Source organism: Berghia stephanieae, chromosome 3 (assembly GCF_034508935.2).
Source record: "Berghia stephanieae isolate SIO BIC M18660-M18661 chromosome 3, UCSD_Bste_1.3, whole genome shotgun sequence".
In the NCBI taxonomy this organism is placed as follows: domain Eukaryota; kingdom Metazoa; phylum Mollusca; class Gastropoda; order Nudibranchia; family Aeolidiidae; genus Berghia; species Berghia stephanieae.
In genome coordinates this window covers 8,525,268-8,545,493 of record NC_088362.1, presented here as the reverse complement: position 1 = coordinate 8,545,493, position 20,226 = coordinate 8,525,268, and the positions used below count along the sequence as shown (strand labels likewise).

The window sequence follows — 20,226 nt, the reverse complement described above, 5'->3', positions numbered from 1 at the left end:
CTCACCCCTGATAATTATAATGATATCTAAAGACGTATTTAGTCTTTGGATATGATTTAGAATGCTGTGAAAATTCTTAAATCTATCGCTCATGTACTGAAGTTTTTGTTTTGTAAAATTTTCAAATTGTAAAAAATCTATTTGTTTGAATCTTATTTAGATGGCAGAAAGCAACAAGTTATGATTTTAGATAAACTTTCTCGTCAACATACAAGGCTCTGTTTTGGGTCCAATTCTTTTTGGTTTTGTATACTTCTCCATTATCTAATGTCATCACTGGTCATGGGCTGCGCTATCATCTCTATGCAGATGATACGCAACTTTATGCTACTGATAAAACTAAAAATCTCGAAAATATTGTGAAACGTGTGGAAGAATGTGTGACGGATGTAAAAGAGTGGATGGATGCAAACAAGTTGAAAATGAATGAGTCAAAAACAGAAGTGATGATTGTGGGAAATAGAGGGCAGTTGAAGGTGAATGATGGTCTTGAGGTGTTGATTTGGGGTGAAAAGATCAAAGTTTCAAAGACTGTGAAAAATTTGGGGTGTATTTTGATTCAGAAATGAGAATGTCAGCTAACATTTCTGCTCTCTGTAAATCTTTATTCTTTCAATTGAGGAAAATCAGTTCGATCCATCAGTATATTACAATTGGAACATGTAAAACACTGGTTGTCTCCCTCATTTTTTCAAAACTAGATTGTTGTAACTCCCTGCTTGTCAACTTGCCTCAGGCTTCTATTACACAATTACTCTCACAGATCACGTGGTCATGTGTAAATTTGAAAATTACACTTTAAGATCATGTAATGACCAAACGAAAAGTTCGGAAAAAAGATCAAGAACAAAATTTGGTGATAGATCGTTTGCTTGTTTCGGCCCCAAGATTTGGAATGAACTACTACGTGGTCTGAGGGAGTGTAAGTCTTTACCTGCCTTTAAAAAGAATCTCAAGACACATATTTACTGTATTTGTTTTTATTGACACTATGAATCCTTGATTTGGCTATGAATTATTTTTTTTTCACACTCAAAATTATAATTTATATTGTAAAGTGCCCAGAGCTTGTGTTTTACACGAGAATGAGCGCTATATAAATGTGTATTATTATTATTGTTATTATTATTATTATTATTATTATTATTATTATTATTATTATTATTATTATTATTACTATTATTATTATTATTATTATTATTATTCATTTATACATTGCGCCATGCAAGTTAGTAGCTGTAAACAGATAAATCATGACATTCCTGTTGTGATTTGGAAGGAATGCAGGCATTGCTTGCCTTATAAAAATGGCCCTTATACCAAATAATATTAGGTTAAGTTACAACAGCACCATTTAAGAAAGTTACTTCAGCATCATGATGTGGTCCTGTTGTTTCATGTTGTGCATGTAACGTTTTCTTACTAAATGTGTTTTCTAATTTCTTCCCCTTAGTTTCGGGTAGTAGACACGCCAGGAAACTGCAAATGATAGTTAACCCGCCCATGGCCAAATAGTTGATGTACAATGAGTCTGGGTCATAAGGAATGACGAAGGGAGATATCAGTTGACCAATTGCAGCCACCACGCTAAGTACTCCTATCAAAGTGGTTCTAATGGCAGTTGGGTATATTTCTAACGATGATGTTAAAAAGACGAAATATATAACGTTAAGAAATAGTTTTGCCAAAATCACTAGAACCAGTATACCATATATTTTCAGGTCCCCCTTTCCAAAGCCATCAAATGCCGATACCCCAAAAAGAATCAGCGTTTCTATAAGTAGAAAGATGAACAGTGATTTTTTCCTTCCAATCGAATTTCCAAAATAAACAGCGAGTAGATTAGCGGGTAACTCTGACAATGTCAAAATAATCATATTTTCAAAGACATTACCCGGCAGAGCTGAGACACCGTAAGCAATAGCAAAATACACCAATTCCTCTGTAAAGAGTGTTGCGGAAATTACAAGAGTTTGAATCCCGTAACCTGTTTTAAAAAGGGTCAGAAGTTCTTTATAAGATGAGGATTGATTTTTTAGATTTAAATCGTTTTCTACAAGTTTTTTAATAAACTCATCCTGTGGTATTTCAGTTCTGTTATATTTTGCAATTTTTCCAACGACGTCCTTAATTTCTTGGTCTTTGCCTTTAAGGGAAAGCCATCTCATACTTTTTGGAATCCAGAACAAAAGAAGGAAAGCGATAATTGCTAAAGCTGAGATATATATACGTAACGATCTCCAACTTTTTGTTAACATAGCAACAAGTGCAATACCCGTGGTTGCAACACACCACATAGGAAAACTCACCACCCAAATTCTCTTGTTTGGAACAACAAATTCAGTCATGACAACTCTTGACAAAGATATAGAATGTGTAGTCATACCAATCAAAACGCTTGCAATCATAAACATTTGCCATGAATTTGAAAATATTGTAACTACATGGATAATAATTTGGAGAAATACAACAACTTGCATGGTTCTTTTCCTCCCATATTTATCAGCAATGAATCCAGCAATTGGAGAAGTGACCATTGTTCCAATTGTCTTCATGGAAATCATTAGTCGAGGAATCAGAGATTTCCCACAGATAAGTCCCCATTCAGTGACTATCGTTGACACCTCTGGATTAAACTCTACATTTTCACACGAATCAAAGTCTTTGCACAAACCTGTATAATACTCAAAAGTATTATTTACATCAGTTATACCAGTTGAGCTGTTGACAAATTCAGTTAAGTTGTCCAAACATTTCCAGCCAGGGTTGTAGAGCCCATATGCCATGAAATATGTAGCACTACTTACTACAATCGCAACACAACTTAGCGCTATAACAACGAGGCTCTGAAAAAGGCCGCATCCACCCAAGTCCTCTAGAAGCGTTTCGAAGTTAACGTCTAGAGAAGAAAGAATAGATTATTATTATTTTCTGTAAAATTGAAAAGTGGGCTATCCCATAGAAAAACATTGATGGGGATCTATCTGATTTGTGGTATTTTAAGCATGAGAGAAATCTGCAATAGATCTGTCCTATCAGTATTAGGTGATGTTAATGAGGTCAATAACCCGATATTGATTAAAACTAAATTAGAGAAAAATGCGATAAATGGCAACCAAATTTCAGATGACTCAGATCGTGGCAGCAAAACGATATGTGCAAAATTGGGATCGTCAATATTTAGCAGAAATGAAGAAAAGGCTATATACGCCTTTTGACCAGAGAGAGAGAGAGAGAGAGAGAGAGAGAGAGAGAGAGAGAGAGAGAGAGAGAGAGAGAAGAGAGAGAGAAAGAGAAGGGGGGGGGGGGTTAGAGAGTGAGAATAAGAAAAATGGAAGAGGGAGAGAAAGATAGATTGATTGATGTATCGTTCGATAAACAGATGGATAGATATATTGATTACTGATAGATAAATAGATAGTAGTAGTAGTAGTAGTGGTGGTAGTAGTAGTAGTAGATAGTAGTAGTAGTAGTAGTAGTAGTATAGTAGTAGTAGTAGTAGTTGTTGTTGTTGTTGTTGTTGTTGTAGTTGTAGTAGTAGTAGTAGTAGTAGTAGTAGTAGTAGTAGTAGTAGTAGTAGTAGTAGTAGTAGTAGTAGTAGTAGTAGTAGTAGTAGTAGTAGTAGTAGTAGTAGTAGTAGTAGTAGTAGTAGTAGTAGTAGTAGTAGTAGTAGTATTTTTAGTATTATTATTATTGCTATTATTATCATTACTTGTATTAATATTATTTTACTATTATTTATTATTTCTATTATTATTATTATTATTATTATTATTATTATTATTATTATTATTATTATCATATTATTATTATTATTATTATTATTATTATTATTATTATTATTATTATTATCACCATCATCATCATCACCATCAACAACAACATTATCAAAATCATCATCATCATCCTCATCACCATCATCATCATCATCATCATCATCATCATCATCATCATCATCATCATCATCATCATCATCATTATCACCATCATCATCATCATTATTATTATTATTATTATTATTATTATTATTATTATTATTATTATTATTATTATTATTATTATTATTATCACCATCATCATCATCACCATCAACAACAACATTATCAAAATCATCATCATCATCCTCATCACCATCATCATCCTCATCATCATCATCATCATTATTATTATTATTATTATTATTATTATTATTATTATTATTATTATTATTATTATTATTATTATTAGTATTATTATTATTATTATTATTATTATTATTATTATCATCATCATTATTATTATTATTATTATTATTATTATTATTAGTGGTAGTAGTAGTAGTAGTAGTAGTAGTAGTAGTAGTAGTAGTAGTAGTAGTAGTCGTAGTAGTATAGTAGTAGTAGTAGTAGTAGTAGTAGTAGTAGTAGTAGTAGTAGTAGTATAGTAGTAGTAGTAGTAGTAGTAGTAGTAGTAGTAGTAGTAGTAGTAGTAGTAGTAGTAGTAGTAGTAGTAGTAGTAGTAGTACTAGTAGTAGTAGCATTAATATTATTATTATTGGAGGAGGTGGTCTTTTTGTAACCTATTATTTAAATCAGAATTCATTTCAAATCTTATTTTAATTCATTAAATATTTACACTTTAAATTCCGTGTTCTGCGGCATGTGTCCCAAACATAATATAAGATTATAACAATGGAACACATATTAAAGGAGATTGCCAATATTCACCAAAAAAATAAAACAAAACAAAACAAAACTATAGGACCTACCTTTATTTTCCATGATGAGAATTTGTTTGTTTTTTTTCCTTATTCTGAGCAATCTTCAATTCCAATCTGAAATTATTGCGAAGTATTTTTTTGTAAATCAAACATTACTTATCTTATCTTACTGAAGGCTTAATACAATAGTTTATAACTACAGATTCTCGTATAGCTTGCATTGTATCATTCACAGACAGTTTTACACAACTTTGAATGAAAGGAAAAATATATATCATTAGGCAATGTAAAATCGAAAAATACTATCATAGAAAACTAGTAATTGAAAATTGGTCATGATCGAATGAATCCTAAATGTAAAAACTTTATAGTACAATGAAATATTAATGACAAAACTAAACATGAAAGCAACAATCAAATTACATGTGTTAAAAGCGTAGATAAAGTGGTTATTAAAGGCTATAGACACTGTATGATTAATCCCCGAACATCTGTCAAATAAAAGTCTTGGGTACTAATAACTTATAAACTATCGCTGGGCTCTGACATTCATGCAGAATCAGCTGGGGTTTTTTTTTTTTTCTCGGGAGTCATGGTAACTCAGTTGATAGAACACTCACTTTACACACGAAGGGGTTGGATCGATCCCGGGTAAAGTTGTCAAAATGTCAAAATGTCTCGACATATGAAAACTTAGACCACTTTGAACATGTCCAGTGATCATTCGAGTGACAATGAAAGCAAACGTGTGGCCTCAGCACTGCAGCCTTTAATAAGACACACATTATTACATTAGACTAGGGTGTGGATCAGTACCTGGTAATAGGTTGCATGCTTGTGCAAAAGGGGAACTTATCAGACGTTTTCTAATGGATAAAACTAAAATTGATAAATCTCAGTATAATTATATTCTGCTTGGTGGGATTAGGGGTGAGGCTAATGCTCTACATATATCATGAGGAGGAGAGGCATAATTTTTGTGATGGCACAAATACGAGTATTTACAGTTACGTAAATACCAGCAAATCTCGAGGATGTCTTTTCTATTGTTTATCTAATTCTTTTCTTATTTTCTCTGGCACTGCAATTGCAGCCAAAAAGACGGATCTTGGGTATCTCCTCAAACAATATTTAATAAACTGTTTAATAGAATATCGAATAAACAGCTTACTGTTTAAAGGTCTGAACAAGTGTATGAACGGTCTCAGACAACGCAAGAAATAAAAATACAAGAAAAGAAGATATCCCAAAAATTCAGTCTGCCTCTCAAAGTCTCAATTGGTGGCCCCTCAAAAACTGACGCAAAGAGGTCCGCATTAAAATATTTCACAAATCCCTTAGCAAACCATCAGCAATGGGTCGGATCTCCAACTACATAAAAAGATTGTCAAACAAAAATATAGCAGGGAGAAACAAAAAACAAAAAAGCAAAATCAAATTCAGGTGGAAACAAAGCATCAAAATTCATACAACAATTTGCAAACACAGAAGCATATAAATTCAGTTTCCCCCGAGAAATCATTCGCGAATGGAATACATTACCAGTAGAAATTTTACCAATATTGAGAATACATAAACATTCAACAGAGCACTTAATACGATTAAGATAGCCAAAACATATTAGGGTAGTTTGTTGCATGACGGTTTTGTGAATTTTGTCGCGATGGCCAAATATGACTTTTACAAAACGGAGTGGCTATTCGTCAGTACTGACCCCCAGGCGCTGGCACCTGCGGGTCAGTACTGACGAACAGGCACCGGCATTTGGGGGTCAGTACTGACTAATACAATTACTAGTACTGATGCCAATTGTTCAGTTCTGACCTGGCCACGGGCGTTGACGGTACCAAAATTATGGAAAAATGCCATTTTTTAAATAACTTGCTCTACGACAAATAAATCAGCATTCCCTGTCCCATACTAGTCGCAGGGAAGCCCTTGTTTTCACTAAATCTTTTTGTCGGTTTACGTGAGATTTGTTTAATAAATATATCAATTAATTAAACAAGTGAAATTGTCCAATCCTGAGAAAAAGACCAAATTTGGTGTTGAAACGCCAAACTGGAAGCCCTATACTGTATTTCGGTTCATCCAACGCGCATGCTCACTGCACTGATGCGTGGCGCCAGAACTGGAAGTGAAAGCTCTTTCATTGTCTCGTCTTTCTTCATTCCTGTCATTTGAAATTCGGCTTGCTCGCATCTTACTGAGAAAGGAAAAGTAGAAAACGGTAAGGGCTGCCTGAAGCCGGTGATCGTAAAATACTAACGAAAGAGTGAAAATGAAAGGCTTCGTATGGGAACAAACCCTTCATTAACACAACAATACACAAATAAACGTGGAAAACAAATAAAATATAATGAAAAATAACTTGTATCGTCTGTACTCAATGGTGGTTGCAGTATGAATGAAATGTTAGCGTGGGTAGAGGATAGGATGCCCCAGGGGGGTGATCTGATTGATAAGAAAAGGTCAGCGTCAGGGAACAGAACCTTCCAGAAAATAATGGAAGATAAAAGACGTAGTAGTAGTAATAGTAATAGTAGTAGTAGTAGTAGTAGTAGTAGTAGTAGTAGTAGTAGTAGTAGTAGTAGTAGTAGTAGTAGTAGCAGTAGTGGTAGTAGTAGTAGTAGTAGTAATAGAATGGACAAAGTATTATAAAAGAATCGTAACAGGAAATATTAAATAACACATTTTCCTCTATTTTTCTTTAAATTAAGCTATAACGAAAATATACGGGGAAAAAAAACAATGAAAACAAAATAACCCAAAGAAATGGAATGGACAACATAAAATAAAAAAGAATCTTACGGTGGCTTGAAATAACGAGTCATATCGTTGCCCCAACGGCATCTAACGCGTTAGAAATCAAACTTATCTAAGTGACCAAGTGTTACTGTGTGCCATCGGATTAGTTGGCCTGAGAGCCTGGAATTTTAATTGTTTTGTTTTTTTAATGGTATACTTTAGGAAGTGACGAATAAGTGCGAAGAGGTCTTTGCACTGACGAACAGGTCCGATGTTCGTCAGTGCTGATCAATGGTGGGCGGTGGCACAGACCGAAGAGAGGTTGTCTGTGGGCGGTGGCACCTGTTGTTCAATACTGACCAATAGACACCAGGTTATTGGTCAGTACTGACCTCCAGGCACTGGCGACTGTTCGTCAGTACTGACCCGCATGTGCTAGTGCCTGGGAGTCAGTACTGACCAATAGCCCTAGCCTTTACAAAAATATGACATGAAGGCCTGAAGATCTGAAGTTTATGTGGTTTATTGACTCAAGTGCGTATCTGATAATTTTCACTTGAAATTTACTTTTTGGTATCCGCTTCATTTCGACATAATACCAGTTTGACGTGATGGATCACATATTAGGCCTAGGAGAATAAATCAACGGGTTACATTGTACAGTATTCTGTTTCGTGCCAACGTCAAAGTATAACTAACAGTGATGGTATAGAAGTGCGTATGTCAGATTGTCAATCAAACAACAAAGTTGTCACTTGTTATCGTTACATTTTGTCAAACACTCTTTATGTTGAGTACACTTTATGACAAGCCAAATTGGGTTGGCTTACAGCCTTTGGAGGCGGAGATCGATTTTATTCTTATCTGATATTATACTTTACCGTTTTCACAAAGAGATAAGTAACAGCCTCGTATTCGCTATATCCACCGAATATGCTCAAATCGCTTTAAAAGTTGTCCCAAACCAATAACAACACTTAATAAAAAGGATGAGACACGATTCCTGTAATGCGCTTTTAGATTTTTTTTTCAAGACGTGGGAAACACTGAACCACTGTTATCAGCCAGGTATTCATTGTCACTTTGTTTTAAAAGCAAAACCCGAAATCTAGAAATGAACATTCTAATATCCAATTAAAAACTAGTTTAGAAATATTCATTTTAATTCCTTACATAGAACGTAATCGTCACAACTTTATGTCCCCTACCTATATGACAAATGGAGTATGAAGCGGTTTTTATAAAAGGCAGATCACCCGGCTAATCTAGAGTGGGTTAATCCACATCCATCTATATTTTAAAAAAACGCCCATACCACACAGTCGTTACGTCACGAAGGTGGACGATCGCATCGTATACTGTTTCATATACATCCACTAACCTTGTATTGAAAGGGGATTGAACATAAAATGTAATAAAAACCAAAATTCCCAATTGATAAAAAATTGTTGAGGCTTTTCGCCCTCTTTATTAAGCCAACATGCGCTCTCTCTCTCTCTCTCTCTCTCTCTCTCTCTCTCTCTCTCTCCTCTCTCTTCTCTCTCTCTCTCTCTCTCTCTCTCTCTCTCTCTCTCTCTCTCTCTCTCTCTCTCTCTCTCTCTCTCTCCCCTCTCTCTCCTTCTCTCTCTCTCTCTCTCTCTCTCTTCTTTTCTCATCGTTCATCATCCATCATTCTCATCTCATCATCTCATCATCATCATCATCATCATCATCATCATCATCATCATCATCATCATCATTATCATCATTATTATATTATTATTATTATTATTATTATTATTATTATTATATATTAATTATTAATATCATTATTATTATCATTTTATTATTATTATTATTATATTATTATTATTATTATTATTATTATTATTATTATTGTTAATATTGTTATCATATTATCATTATTATCATCATCGTTATCTTCATCATCATGGTTATTATTATTGTTATTATTTTTATTATTATTATTATTATTATTATTATTATTATTATTATTATTATTATTATTATTATTATTATTATTATTATTATTATTATTACAGTTATTACCGCTGCGTCGTTGTTAAAGCTCGTATGTCAAGAACCTAATGCGGCAGGTCGACTAGAAAAAACAAATCCTTTTGATTTGCCTATGAAGATTGATGGTATCCAAAAATAATTTTAGTAAACTCTGGTTACCTAATTATTAAAATTATTATTGCCAATTCAATTCCATATTCATAGATTTAGATTCATTGCTATAAAATGTTTACATGACTAACGTTATTTTAATTAACATTTCATTAATTACGTCTGATACATCAAACCACCATAATTGTGTGCCAGAGGGATGAGGTATAAAATTATATGAAATGGAATTAAATCAGAAAATTGTTTTATGGATATATTCCATTGCTCAAATAACATATAAATGAGAGGCTACATAATGTAGTCTTTAATACGGCACACCTAATATAAAATGAAAGGATCATTTATTACAACAGATGTTATTGCGGCAATGTTTATTTTTCATCTCTTCCTTGGTTAACAGTTAAGCGAATAGTATTAATAATGATAATAATAAATATAATAATGATAATAATAATAATAATAATAATAATAATAATAATAATAATAATAATAATAATAATAATAATAATAATAATAATAATAATAATAATAATATATAATAATAATAATAATAATAATAATAATAATAATAATAATAATAATAATAATAATAATAATAATATAATAATAATAATAATAATAATAATAATAATAATAATAATAATAATAATAATAATAATAATAATAATAATATAATAATAATAATAATAATAATAATAATAATAATAATAATAATAATAATAATAATAATAATAATAAAAATATAAAAATAATATAAATAATACAACAATATATAACAATGATAATAATAAACAAAATAAAAATATATAATGATATGATGGGAGATTTATATATGACGAATAATACTTTTTTGCACTACTGTTGATAGGGCTTTCAGTCCTGTATGAGTATATTATGCATTGTTATATTATTATGGTTATCTTCTATATGCGTGTGTGTGTGTGTGTGTGTGTGTGTGTATGTGTGTGCTTTGCATGTCACGGTTAAAGTACACGACATATACCTGAGTACATTTAGGTTGAAATACCAGTGTATCATTATTGTTATCTTTAATCAATAGATTTATGGCATTACTATTAATGTTAAGGGCATTCAATGGATTTTATCCTATTTTGCCCTATCCCATATGTTATGTTATATGTTATAATAATAATAATAATAATAATAATAATAATAATAATAATAATAATAATAATAATAATAATAATAATAATAATAATAATAATAATAATAAGACCATTTTGACGCTAAGGTGACTATATTTTCATAATCCGCAAGGTCTATGTATACTTATTTGTAGGTCTGATAGCCCAAACTGTTAAGGGCTTATTGTTGTAATGGAAATACTGTCAAATCAACGCATAATACTGTCCATTAAAACAATGATTCATACACAGGGAGTGGGAACAATTCTAAGCAAGTTTACACGCTTAGAAAGAATGACTCCACCATAACAAAGAAAGTATTGGACTGGATCCCTCAGGGCAGAAGATCAATGGGAAGGCCACGAGGAACATGGAGAAGAATTAAAGAAGCTGATATACAGAGAAGTGGTAAGACCTGGAATGAGATTGAAAAGTTAGCTCAGGATAGAGAAGGATGGAAACTGTTTGTCTGTGGCCTATACCCTGACCCAGGGTGAAAAAGGCAATGATGATGATGATTATTACGTCCGGTTATCAGACCAGCAAATAATAGGTCCAGGTCAGACAAGGCGGATCAACATTACGCGAGCAATCATCATCATCATCATCATTGCCTTTTTCACCCTGGCTCAGGGTATAGGCCACAGACAAACAGTTTCCATCCTTCTCTATCCTGAGCTAACTTTTTAATCTCATTCCAGGTCTTACCACTTCTCTGTATATCAGCTTCTTTAATTCTTCTCCACGTTCCTCCTTTCGGCTTTGTCTGTTGTCTTTCATAAAATCTGTCATTCCAGAAACTCTTCGGTCGCCCAAGCTAAAAAAAAGGATTTGGTTTGTCCGTCTGCGTTTCTGTAACGGTTTGAGTTTAACGGAAAGGGGTGTTAACCCTTTGCCAACCCCCAACCTGGAGGACCAGGTGACTCAAAGATGGGGGAATCACACACCATTAGTCGCAATGGTAAAATTTAATGATATTGTCAGGGAATCGTTCGATTAGTCTAAAATTGTCGCGAAAGGGTGAGGTATCAGTTTTTAATAAAACTACATGAAAAATTGAATACTTACGATGTGAACATTGGGTAATGTAAATGTTGCTGCTCGAAGCTCGAAGAACTAAATAATAATGTGAAATTGAATGTAAGCTTCAATTTAAATACAAAAACAGATCAAATTAACGTTTCGGGTTTTTCCTTTATCAACAAAACAGGATGAATGAAACACCACCGATGAATGAGATGATGTGGTATCTTGACTACGCCACTACCACATCATCTCATTCATCTGTGGTGTTTTATTCATCCTGTTTTGTTGATAAAGGGGAAACCCGAAACGTTCATTTTATCTGTTTTTGTAATTAAATTGAAGCTTACATTCAACTTCACATTATTATTTAGATGTGAACATTGTTGCGTCATTGTGCACCAAATCTCACAACCCAAAAATGCAGCGTTGTTAAAAGGAAGCTAGAATAAATCATATTAGTGGAAAGAAAACGTTAAAGATCTGAAAACGTATGTATGAAAATGAAACAAAACAAAAAGAAACATGAAAGAAGAAACCCATCTTTAAAAAATCAGCCTACCTCGACCGGGGCTGTTCCGGGTACTACCGCAAACTCGGGGACCCAAATAATTTTGGGGGTTAGGGAGGGTGGAAACTTTTTTTTTTTTAAAGTTTCCAGCCTCCCAAACCCCCAAAATTATTTGGTTGCCCAAGTTTGCGGTAGTACCCTGTTCCGAAATTTGTCTAACTTTTTGGGATAAGTTCCTTTTTAAAAAATAAATTGTTGTCTCGGTCGGGTTTTTGAAAATGAGATATTTTTCCTCGTAACATATACAAGTTAGATTGCAATGTTTTGTTGGAAGTTGTAACTGGTCTAATATATTTATCGTTTATTAGTGGGTGGATTTTGTTCTTGGTGGTTGTTTCAATTATCATTTTGTTGTTGATGTAGCTGAAACTTATTCGGTCGATAATGCACGAAGAGGCTCATTTTACTGTCTATCAGTTTATTGTCTATTTTAACTTACGATTTTTTTAAAAGGAGGAGATGAAATACGTGCAATTTAGTTTTAAAATTGTTGTCCAATGTTGGTGCTCTCATTTTTTGTGCGTCTATATGGTCTAGTGGTATGACACTCGCTTTTGGATCGGAAGGTCCTGGGTTCGAGCCTCACGCTTGGAAAAGGCTCTTTACTCACATTCTCTCACCGTACTCAGGTGTAAAATGAGTACCTGGCCGTTTCCAGCGTTGTCTTTCTCCGAAAAATTGTAATATCGCCTAACAGGCGTCATTTCCCGTCCTACATGTTAAATGTTGCTGTTGGCCTTGTAAAGCGCTTTGAGCACATTTAGTGGATATTGCGCTATATAAAGCTCAATTTTTATTTTTTTTTTTCTCGAAAGTGGGGCTGAACCATGTGATATTCCGATTTCTTTTTCTTTCTTTTTTTTACCAGCATGTTGATGGTTATCTAAAGAGACGGAACGATTTAATTTTATTTTCACTCAATGAAATATATCATCGCATTCCGCCAAAAGTAAAACTTACATGAAAGCAAATGAGTGTAAGTCAATTCCTGTTTGATTACTAATTTTGTAATTAAACTTGATTGAATGTTGTTGTTTGTTTTTGTTTTGGGTTGTTTGTTTTTTTTTGTAACCGAAAATTGCTTTTTTTTTGGTCTTGGCAAAAATGCTTACGTCTCCATAAATATTTTACGTCAGCAATATTGGTCTAAACTTGAAAAGAATGATTTTTTTTTCTTCTTTTCTTCGTATGCAGAACTTCGAGAAAGATCCAAGAAGATGATGACTGGATTGAAGAAATGTAAATATATTTAGATTTTTTCCTTTGTCACATTTCTTGAATTTTTTTTCTCCCAATGACTTCTTATCATCCAAAGACAATAAAAACCATAGATATAAAAACCATGCATAGCTTAATTCTCCCTTTTTAAATCGCATACACCCAAGACACTATAGTACGAGTAAAATACGCCATTTGGGTTTTCGGCTTTTTAAAAAGTAAAATCAAGCTCGTCACGTATAAACCAGTCCAGAACGTGACAATAAAAGGCATTCAAGTTTTTTTTATGCAGCCACAAGAAAAAGATGACCAAGCTTTGATTGGTTTTTAATAAAACCAATGTCCACAAGACTTCGGGTAGTGGTCAGTTCTAATAGAGGTCAGACCCATTATTAAATTCTGATTTTATTATACCCACTTAACATTTTAAAGAATTAGTTGCCTTCTTCCAACAACTTGGATTAAATTTTACGAGTATCATTTTAGAAATTTAATGTGTTCGCATTCCACTATTGTTGAAATATTGACAGCCAATACACCTCGCTTTCCATTTCAGAACATTACATAAAATACAATCATCGCCCATCAATTGATAAAATATGGGACAACCGTCTCAAAACGACATGATGTCGATAGGGATCAGAAGCTAGAAATTTAATTTATTTTCAAAATACAGGCAGTATTTAAAAAGTGTATGATTACCCAACTTTATAACGGCATATTATCACAGAATCATGTAACACATATCAAAGGATCCGCCTTTTTTTCTCAGTAATTCTCAACAGTCCAGTATATAACTTACACGCTTACCGAACTGATCCTACTATACTATAAGAAATTGAGGGTTGCAGTAGCCGTATGAGGGCGGCCCCATCGTATTGGAACCATCTTTATTCGTGTTCACTTTCTTCTCTTTCAAATATTGAATATTTTTTGACAGTTCTTCTATATTTCAATTGAGTTATGCTAACTGTGTGTCCATTTCGTCTTCAAAAAAGAATGGCACAACATATGTGACCCTCCGCCTCGAAACGGTATTAAGTCGGATTCTTCAATTTTGGGTTTTTTGATACTCAATCATTGCTTATTTTATGCTTTAAAATTTGATATCTAATTGATAAAATTCGGATTATTCATTGCCGAGATATGATCGTTTCAAGTAGGGAATGTGTAAAAACCAAGTTCTGAGAAAATCGACTTTGAAGTGATGCACTGTTTTCATACACAGTCAAATCAATGGGCAAAGATAACTCCTTAGATACGGGCATTGATACTTTGACGAGAAAAGTAAAATTTGCAGAGACGCCAATTTTCAATTTGACTCACAGGTATTTCAGACACCACTCGGAGGATATCAATGCCAAAAGAGGAATTTCCGCACATAAAGGGAATTGGGATGGTATTTGGCATTGTGTTTAAATATTGTATAGATAACTGATTAGAACTATATTATGATATATAAACATATTGCCGAATACAACCCTAATTATTTCCAATGAAGGAAAGCTCCAAAACCTAATTGTAGTGATTGTAGTTATGGTGGTAGTGAGGATGATGTGGTGTTGGTGGTAGTAGTAGTAGTAGTAGTAGTAGTAGTAGTAGTAGTAGTAGTAGTAGTAGTAGTAGTAGTAGTAGTAGTAGTAGTAGTAGTAGTAGTAGTAGTAGTAGTAGTAGTAGTAGTAGTAGTAGTAGTAGTAGTAGTAGTAGTAGTAGTAGTAGTAGTAGTAGTAGTAGTAGTAGTAGTAGTAGTAGTAGTGGTAGCAGTAGTAGTGATGATGACGAAGTGATTATGGCTGTAGTAGTAGTAGTAGTAGTAGTAGTAGTAGTAGTAGTAGTAGTAGTAGTAGTAGTAGTAGTAGTAGTAGTAGTAGTAGTAGTAGAAGTAGTAGTAGTAGAAGTAGTAGTAGTAGTAGTAGTAGTAGTAGTAGTAGTAGTAGTAGTAGTAGTAGTAGTAGTGGTAGTAGTAGTAGTAGCAGTTGTAGTAGTAGTAGTAGTAGTAGTAGTAGTAGTAGTAGTAGTAGTAGTAGTAGTAGTAGTAGTAGTGGTAGTGGTAGTAGTAGTAATAGTAGTGGTGGTAGTGATGATGATGATGTGGTGGTGGTGGTGGTAGTGGTTCTAGTTGTAGTAGTGGCAGTAGTTGTAGTAGTAATGATGATGTGGTGGTGGTGGTGGTTGTAGTAGCAGTGGTAGTGATGATGATGTGGTGGTGGTGGTTGTAGTAGAAGTGGTAATGATGTGATGGTGGTGGTTGAAGTTGTAGTGGTAGTGAAGATGTGGTGGTGGTGGTGGTTGTAGTAGTTGTGGTAGTGAAGATGTGGTGGTGGTGGTGGTGGTGGTGGTAGTAGAACGTGATGAAAATGTGGTTGTGGTGGTTGTAGTGTGTGTGTGTGTGTGCGTATGTGTGTGTGTGTGTGTGTGTGTGTGTGTTTGAGAGAGAGAGAGAGAGGAGAGAGAGAGAGAGAGGAGAGAGAGGGAGAGAGTGAGAGAGAGAGAGAGAGAGAGAGAGAGAGAGAGAGAGAGAGAGAGAGTGCTGAAAGTTCATCTAGTAGAGCTACACGAACTTGAAAGCTAACGAGGCTAAAGTTTGAGGCCAAAGTATTTGTGATTAGCTATTATTGGTAAGTACAGGAAGGTGAACATGAAAATTAATCAAGTGAGCGCAATTTATTGATGTGTGTGTGTGTGTGTGTGTGTGTGTGTGCGTGTGTATGTGTGTTTGTGTGAAGACAGATAGAGAGGGAGGGAGAGAGAGAGAGAGAGAGAGAGAGAGAGAGAGAGAGAGAGAGAGAGAGAGAGAGAGAGAGAGAGAGATTTGAGCTAAGTTTGTTTGAAGGGTTTTTACGGCGATTGCAACACTGATTGCAGTAGTATTAGTGGTGGCAGGGGTGGCGTTGTGGTGGTTGTAATAGTTGTTGCAGCAATGGTGATGTGATAGTGGTGGTAGATATGATGATGTAATGGTGGTTGTAGTATGGATGGTGATGTGGTAGTTGTTGTAATAGTGGTGGTAGGGATGGTGATGTGGTGGCTGTAGCAGGAGTGGTGGGGACGGTGATGTGGTGGTTGTTGTAGTAGTAGTGGTGGTAGGGATGGTGATTTGGTGGTTGTAGTAGTGGTGGTACGGATGATGATGTAGTTGTAGTAGTAGTGGTAGTGATGGTTGTAGTAAGTGATGATGATGTGGTGGTGATGGTGGTTGTAGTTGAAATAGAGATGATGATGATGTGGCGGTGGTTGTAGTAGGGGAGTGGTAGTGATGATGATGTGGTAGTGGTGGTTGTAGTAGTAGTGGTAGTGATGATAGTGTGGTGGTGATGGTTGTATTAGTAGTGGTAGTGATGATGATGTGGTGATGACGGTTGTTGCTGTAGTGGTAAAGATGATGATTGGTGATGATATGGTGGTGGTTGTAGTAGTAGTGACTGGAGGGGGGTATCTTTGGAACAATTTAATCTCACCCGAATTTGACGGAAGTTGCCCGTAACCCGAAATATTTTGATCCAGACCGGATTTTTTTCCCGGTGAAACCGGAGTTTTGGCATCACTGTATTGGCATGAGCTTAGAATATACATTGGATAATGCACATACAAAATTTTGAAATAATCCAATTATTACGTCTCTAGTTATTCATTATTATGTAAGATGTCCTTAAAATAAATAAAACACCCAAAAAGAAAATGCCGACAATTTTATGACATTGCTCAATTTTTGAAGAAATTTTGATATTTAAATAGGTAATCAATGAAATAAGAATTATTAATGTGACATTTTTGTCTTATTTATTAGAGGAAATAGGATTTCAAAATGTCAAAAGTTAAAGAAGGGTTTATAATTTCAAAGTTCAGTTTTGAAACTATGTGAAGCCGGGTGGACAGGGAAAGAAATATCAAGAAACAGGATGAGAGTGGAAGAGAAAGAATGAGAGAGTAAAATACACACACACGCACACATACACACACACTAACACACACACACACACACACACACGTGAGAGAGCGAGAAAGAGAGAGAGAAAGAGAGAGAGAGAGAGAAAAAGAAAAAGAGGAGCGAGAGGGGAGGGGAGAGAGACCGCTCGTGCATTAAGAGAGCAGGAGGGAAATAGAGTAAAGATTGAAGACTGACTGTATAACTCTCTCTCTCTCTCTCTCTCTCTCTCTCTCTCTCTCTCTCTCTGTGTGTGTGTGTGTGTGTGTGTGTGTGTGTTTGTATGTGTGAATGAAACAAAAGTGAGACGGAGAGAGTGAGGTAGACATGAAGAAAGGGATGGAGGCGGAGCAAAGAATTGTAGGGATAGTTAAATAAAGCATTTTCTTTCAAAGTAAGTCATAGTCAATCAACTGGAAACATATTGACCAATGAGATTGCAATAAAAGAAATGGGCTGGTCAAATTATTCATTGCATTGTTTCAATTTTGAGTCAGATGACAGCTTGAGGAGGAGGGGGTGGGGCTTATTGTGTAATGACATAGATGTAAACATGATATTGAATCTCTCAAGTTTATCTTAGCGTTCAGCACATTGTTGATTGTCTTAAAAGACTCCCCCCTTCTTTCAGTATACAAAGAAAGCACGACAAAACGAACATCTCTCTCTCTCTCTCTCTCTCTCTCTCTCTCTCTCTCGCTCTCTCTCTCTCTCTCTCTCTCTCTGTCACTCTCTCCTTTTCATCTATCTATCTATCTATCTATCTATCTATCTATCTATCTATCTATCTATCTATCTATCTATCTTTCTTTCTTTCTTTCTTTCTACCTATCTATTTATACATTGATAGGCCCGTTTCTCTTTCTGTTTATCTATCCATACATCTAACTCTTTTTCATTTTTTAGTTACACGCATTTCCATCGGCAGTTCATTAATTGTAGAAGGCTCTATTTACTATTCTGCTTTTGTACTTAAAATTAAATGTTTATCCTGCAACAATCTCTGTAAGTGTAAGATTGCGCAACTGTTGTCCCATTAAAGTCTTAGCATGTCCTATAATTTCATGAGTAAAGAAAGAGGGACAAAGGACCCTCATCTCAATCATTAACCAATGCAGATAGACAAAGAAGTAATAGCACGCGGTGTGTATTAAATACATATGTAACACACACATGCTGACGTCATGACACATTGCCCGGGCATTTTAATGGCCAACGGGTGCATGTGATGATCCTTGACCAATCAGAATAATTCATTTGTAAGGTTGTCAGGGATAAACCTAGACTTGTTTACAGTTTTTAAAGTTCAATATTGGTTGAACCATGAAATTATGGAAACAGTCATGCTTTCCCTGTGATAGAGAAAGACACGCCCTTTGCTGTGATATCTTACATGGTATTGGTGTACGAAAAGACTTAATATTACTAAGTTTTGGAAACGGTGGATCTCTGAGAGAAAGTCAACTCTTGTTTTGAATGTCTCTCTGATAGTTGCATTTTAAAACTTTAAATTTATATAACTTATCGTCATTATTTATGTTGAATAATTATGTTATCATGTAGACAAATGATTGTAGTTTCTGAAACAACCAAAAAATGAAATTTGATAATTTTGACCATTTCCACTTTAAAACCGGTTTTCTTCGTTTTCCAAATCCCGACTTAATACCACTTCGAGGCGTAGGGTCACATATATGATGGAAGTGCTGTTCATGGCCGAACACACAGTGACATGTGGGCGGAGTAATGGTCTCTGGCTCACTGAATCTGGTCTACTTGTACACCAATAGATGTGTGAACGTCGTTGATGGTGCTATTTAGATATAAATGAACTTCATCGGGAAACCATATTACGAGGTGTATCTATCATTGTCATTTTTTTTTTGTTCAAACCAAGCAATAATTTCCATAGTCTTAATAATGAATTGTTTTCTTTTCCAGGTGCGACTAAGGCGGCACAAATTCCACGACTTCGTCTTCTGATTATTTTGTTTATCTGCGGACAACCTGTTTACTGGTACGTCTATTTGGTTGAAATACATAAATTATCATCCCTGACATTTAGAAAATACACATCCACAAATTATTCAAGTTTCGAATCATCGACCAGTAAATTAGGAAGCAAGGCGAATGGTAGTGCATTTACTTTTACAAAAATATCAATCAGAAAAGCTGCGACACCACCACTACCACCAGCACCACCACCACCAACAACATCAATAATAAAACACCAAACTATAAAAGTACGGCATACAGCAAAAACAAAATCAAAAACGAAAAAAATAAAAGCAACAACTGCTACTAAAATGCGGAGAAGAAAAGCACCCATCTCAAAGAGCTGCCCGTTTCAAGACCTGGATCCCTTTGACCCAGCAATCAAGAAGTATTTTTCTAAACATAAACCACTTAATTGCGCCAAAGGACAACCCGTTCTTGTATACATTGATGATGATAACAAACTTGGGGTAGATTGGGCCAAAGTTGACAAAACAGTTGGAAAATTAGACTATTGTCAGTACACACGACTGGAGTTTTCGGACAATGACAGCCATTTGCGTAATTTTAAATGGTCACGGAAATTTCTAACCGATCCCGTCCAATTAAGTTCAGATGATGAACAATTGTATGTGCGATGCTATTTACACAACAGAACAGTCAGTGAAAGCTTTAAGCTTAGAATTGTTGTGAAACCCAAAGTTGAGAAAATATGTGAAGTAAACTACCAAAATCATGTTAAGAAAAATGCTCCGTTGGAAACTATGAGTGT

The 20,226-nt window shown here is 34.6% G+C and overlaps 2 protein-coding genes across 4 annotated transcripts in view; one reads left to right on the top strand and one right to left on the bottom strand.

Annotated features, from left to right (window-relative positions):
* Positions 1-595: 595 nt before the first annotated feature.
* Positions 596-4,986, bottom strand: LOC144969457 (organic cation/carnitine transporter 2-like). The gene is made up of 2 exons (XM_078908575.1): positions 4,748-4,986; positions 596-2,899 (listed from the first exon to the last, which is right to left on the bottom strand). The coding sequence occupies exons 1-2, from the start codon at positions 4,758-4,760 to the stop codon at positions 1,335-1,337; spliced, it is 1,578 nt and encodes a 525-aa protein (XP_078764701.1). The 5' UTR covers positions 4,761-4,986; the 3' UTR covers positions 596-1,334.
* Positions 4,987-12,168: 7,182 nt separating this feature from the next.
* Positions 12,169-20,226, top strand: part of LOC144969456 (uncharacterized) — a 13,311-nt gene continuing 5,253 nt past the window's right edge. The window contains exons 1-4 of one of the 3 annotated variants that reach the window (XM_078908573.1): positions 12,212-12,236; positions 13,185-13,292; positions 13,511-13,555; positions 19,401-20,226. The exon at positions 19,401-20,226 is cut by the window's right edge and continues 669 nt beyond it. In XM_078908573.1, the coding sequence (XP_078764699.1) occupies positions 13,534-13,555; positions 19,401-20,226 (848 nt within the window). In that variant the 5' untranslated portion in view covers positions 12,212-12,236; positions 13,185-13,292; positions 13,511-13,533. Of the gene's footprint in view, positions 12,237-13,184; positions 13,293-13,510; positions 13,556-19,400 lie in introns of all 3 variants that reach the window. The other 2 variants (XM_078908572.1, XM_078908574.1) reach the window with 2 other exon arrangements.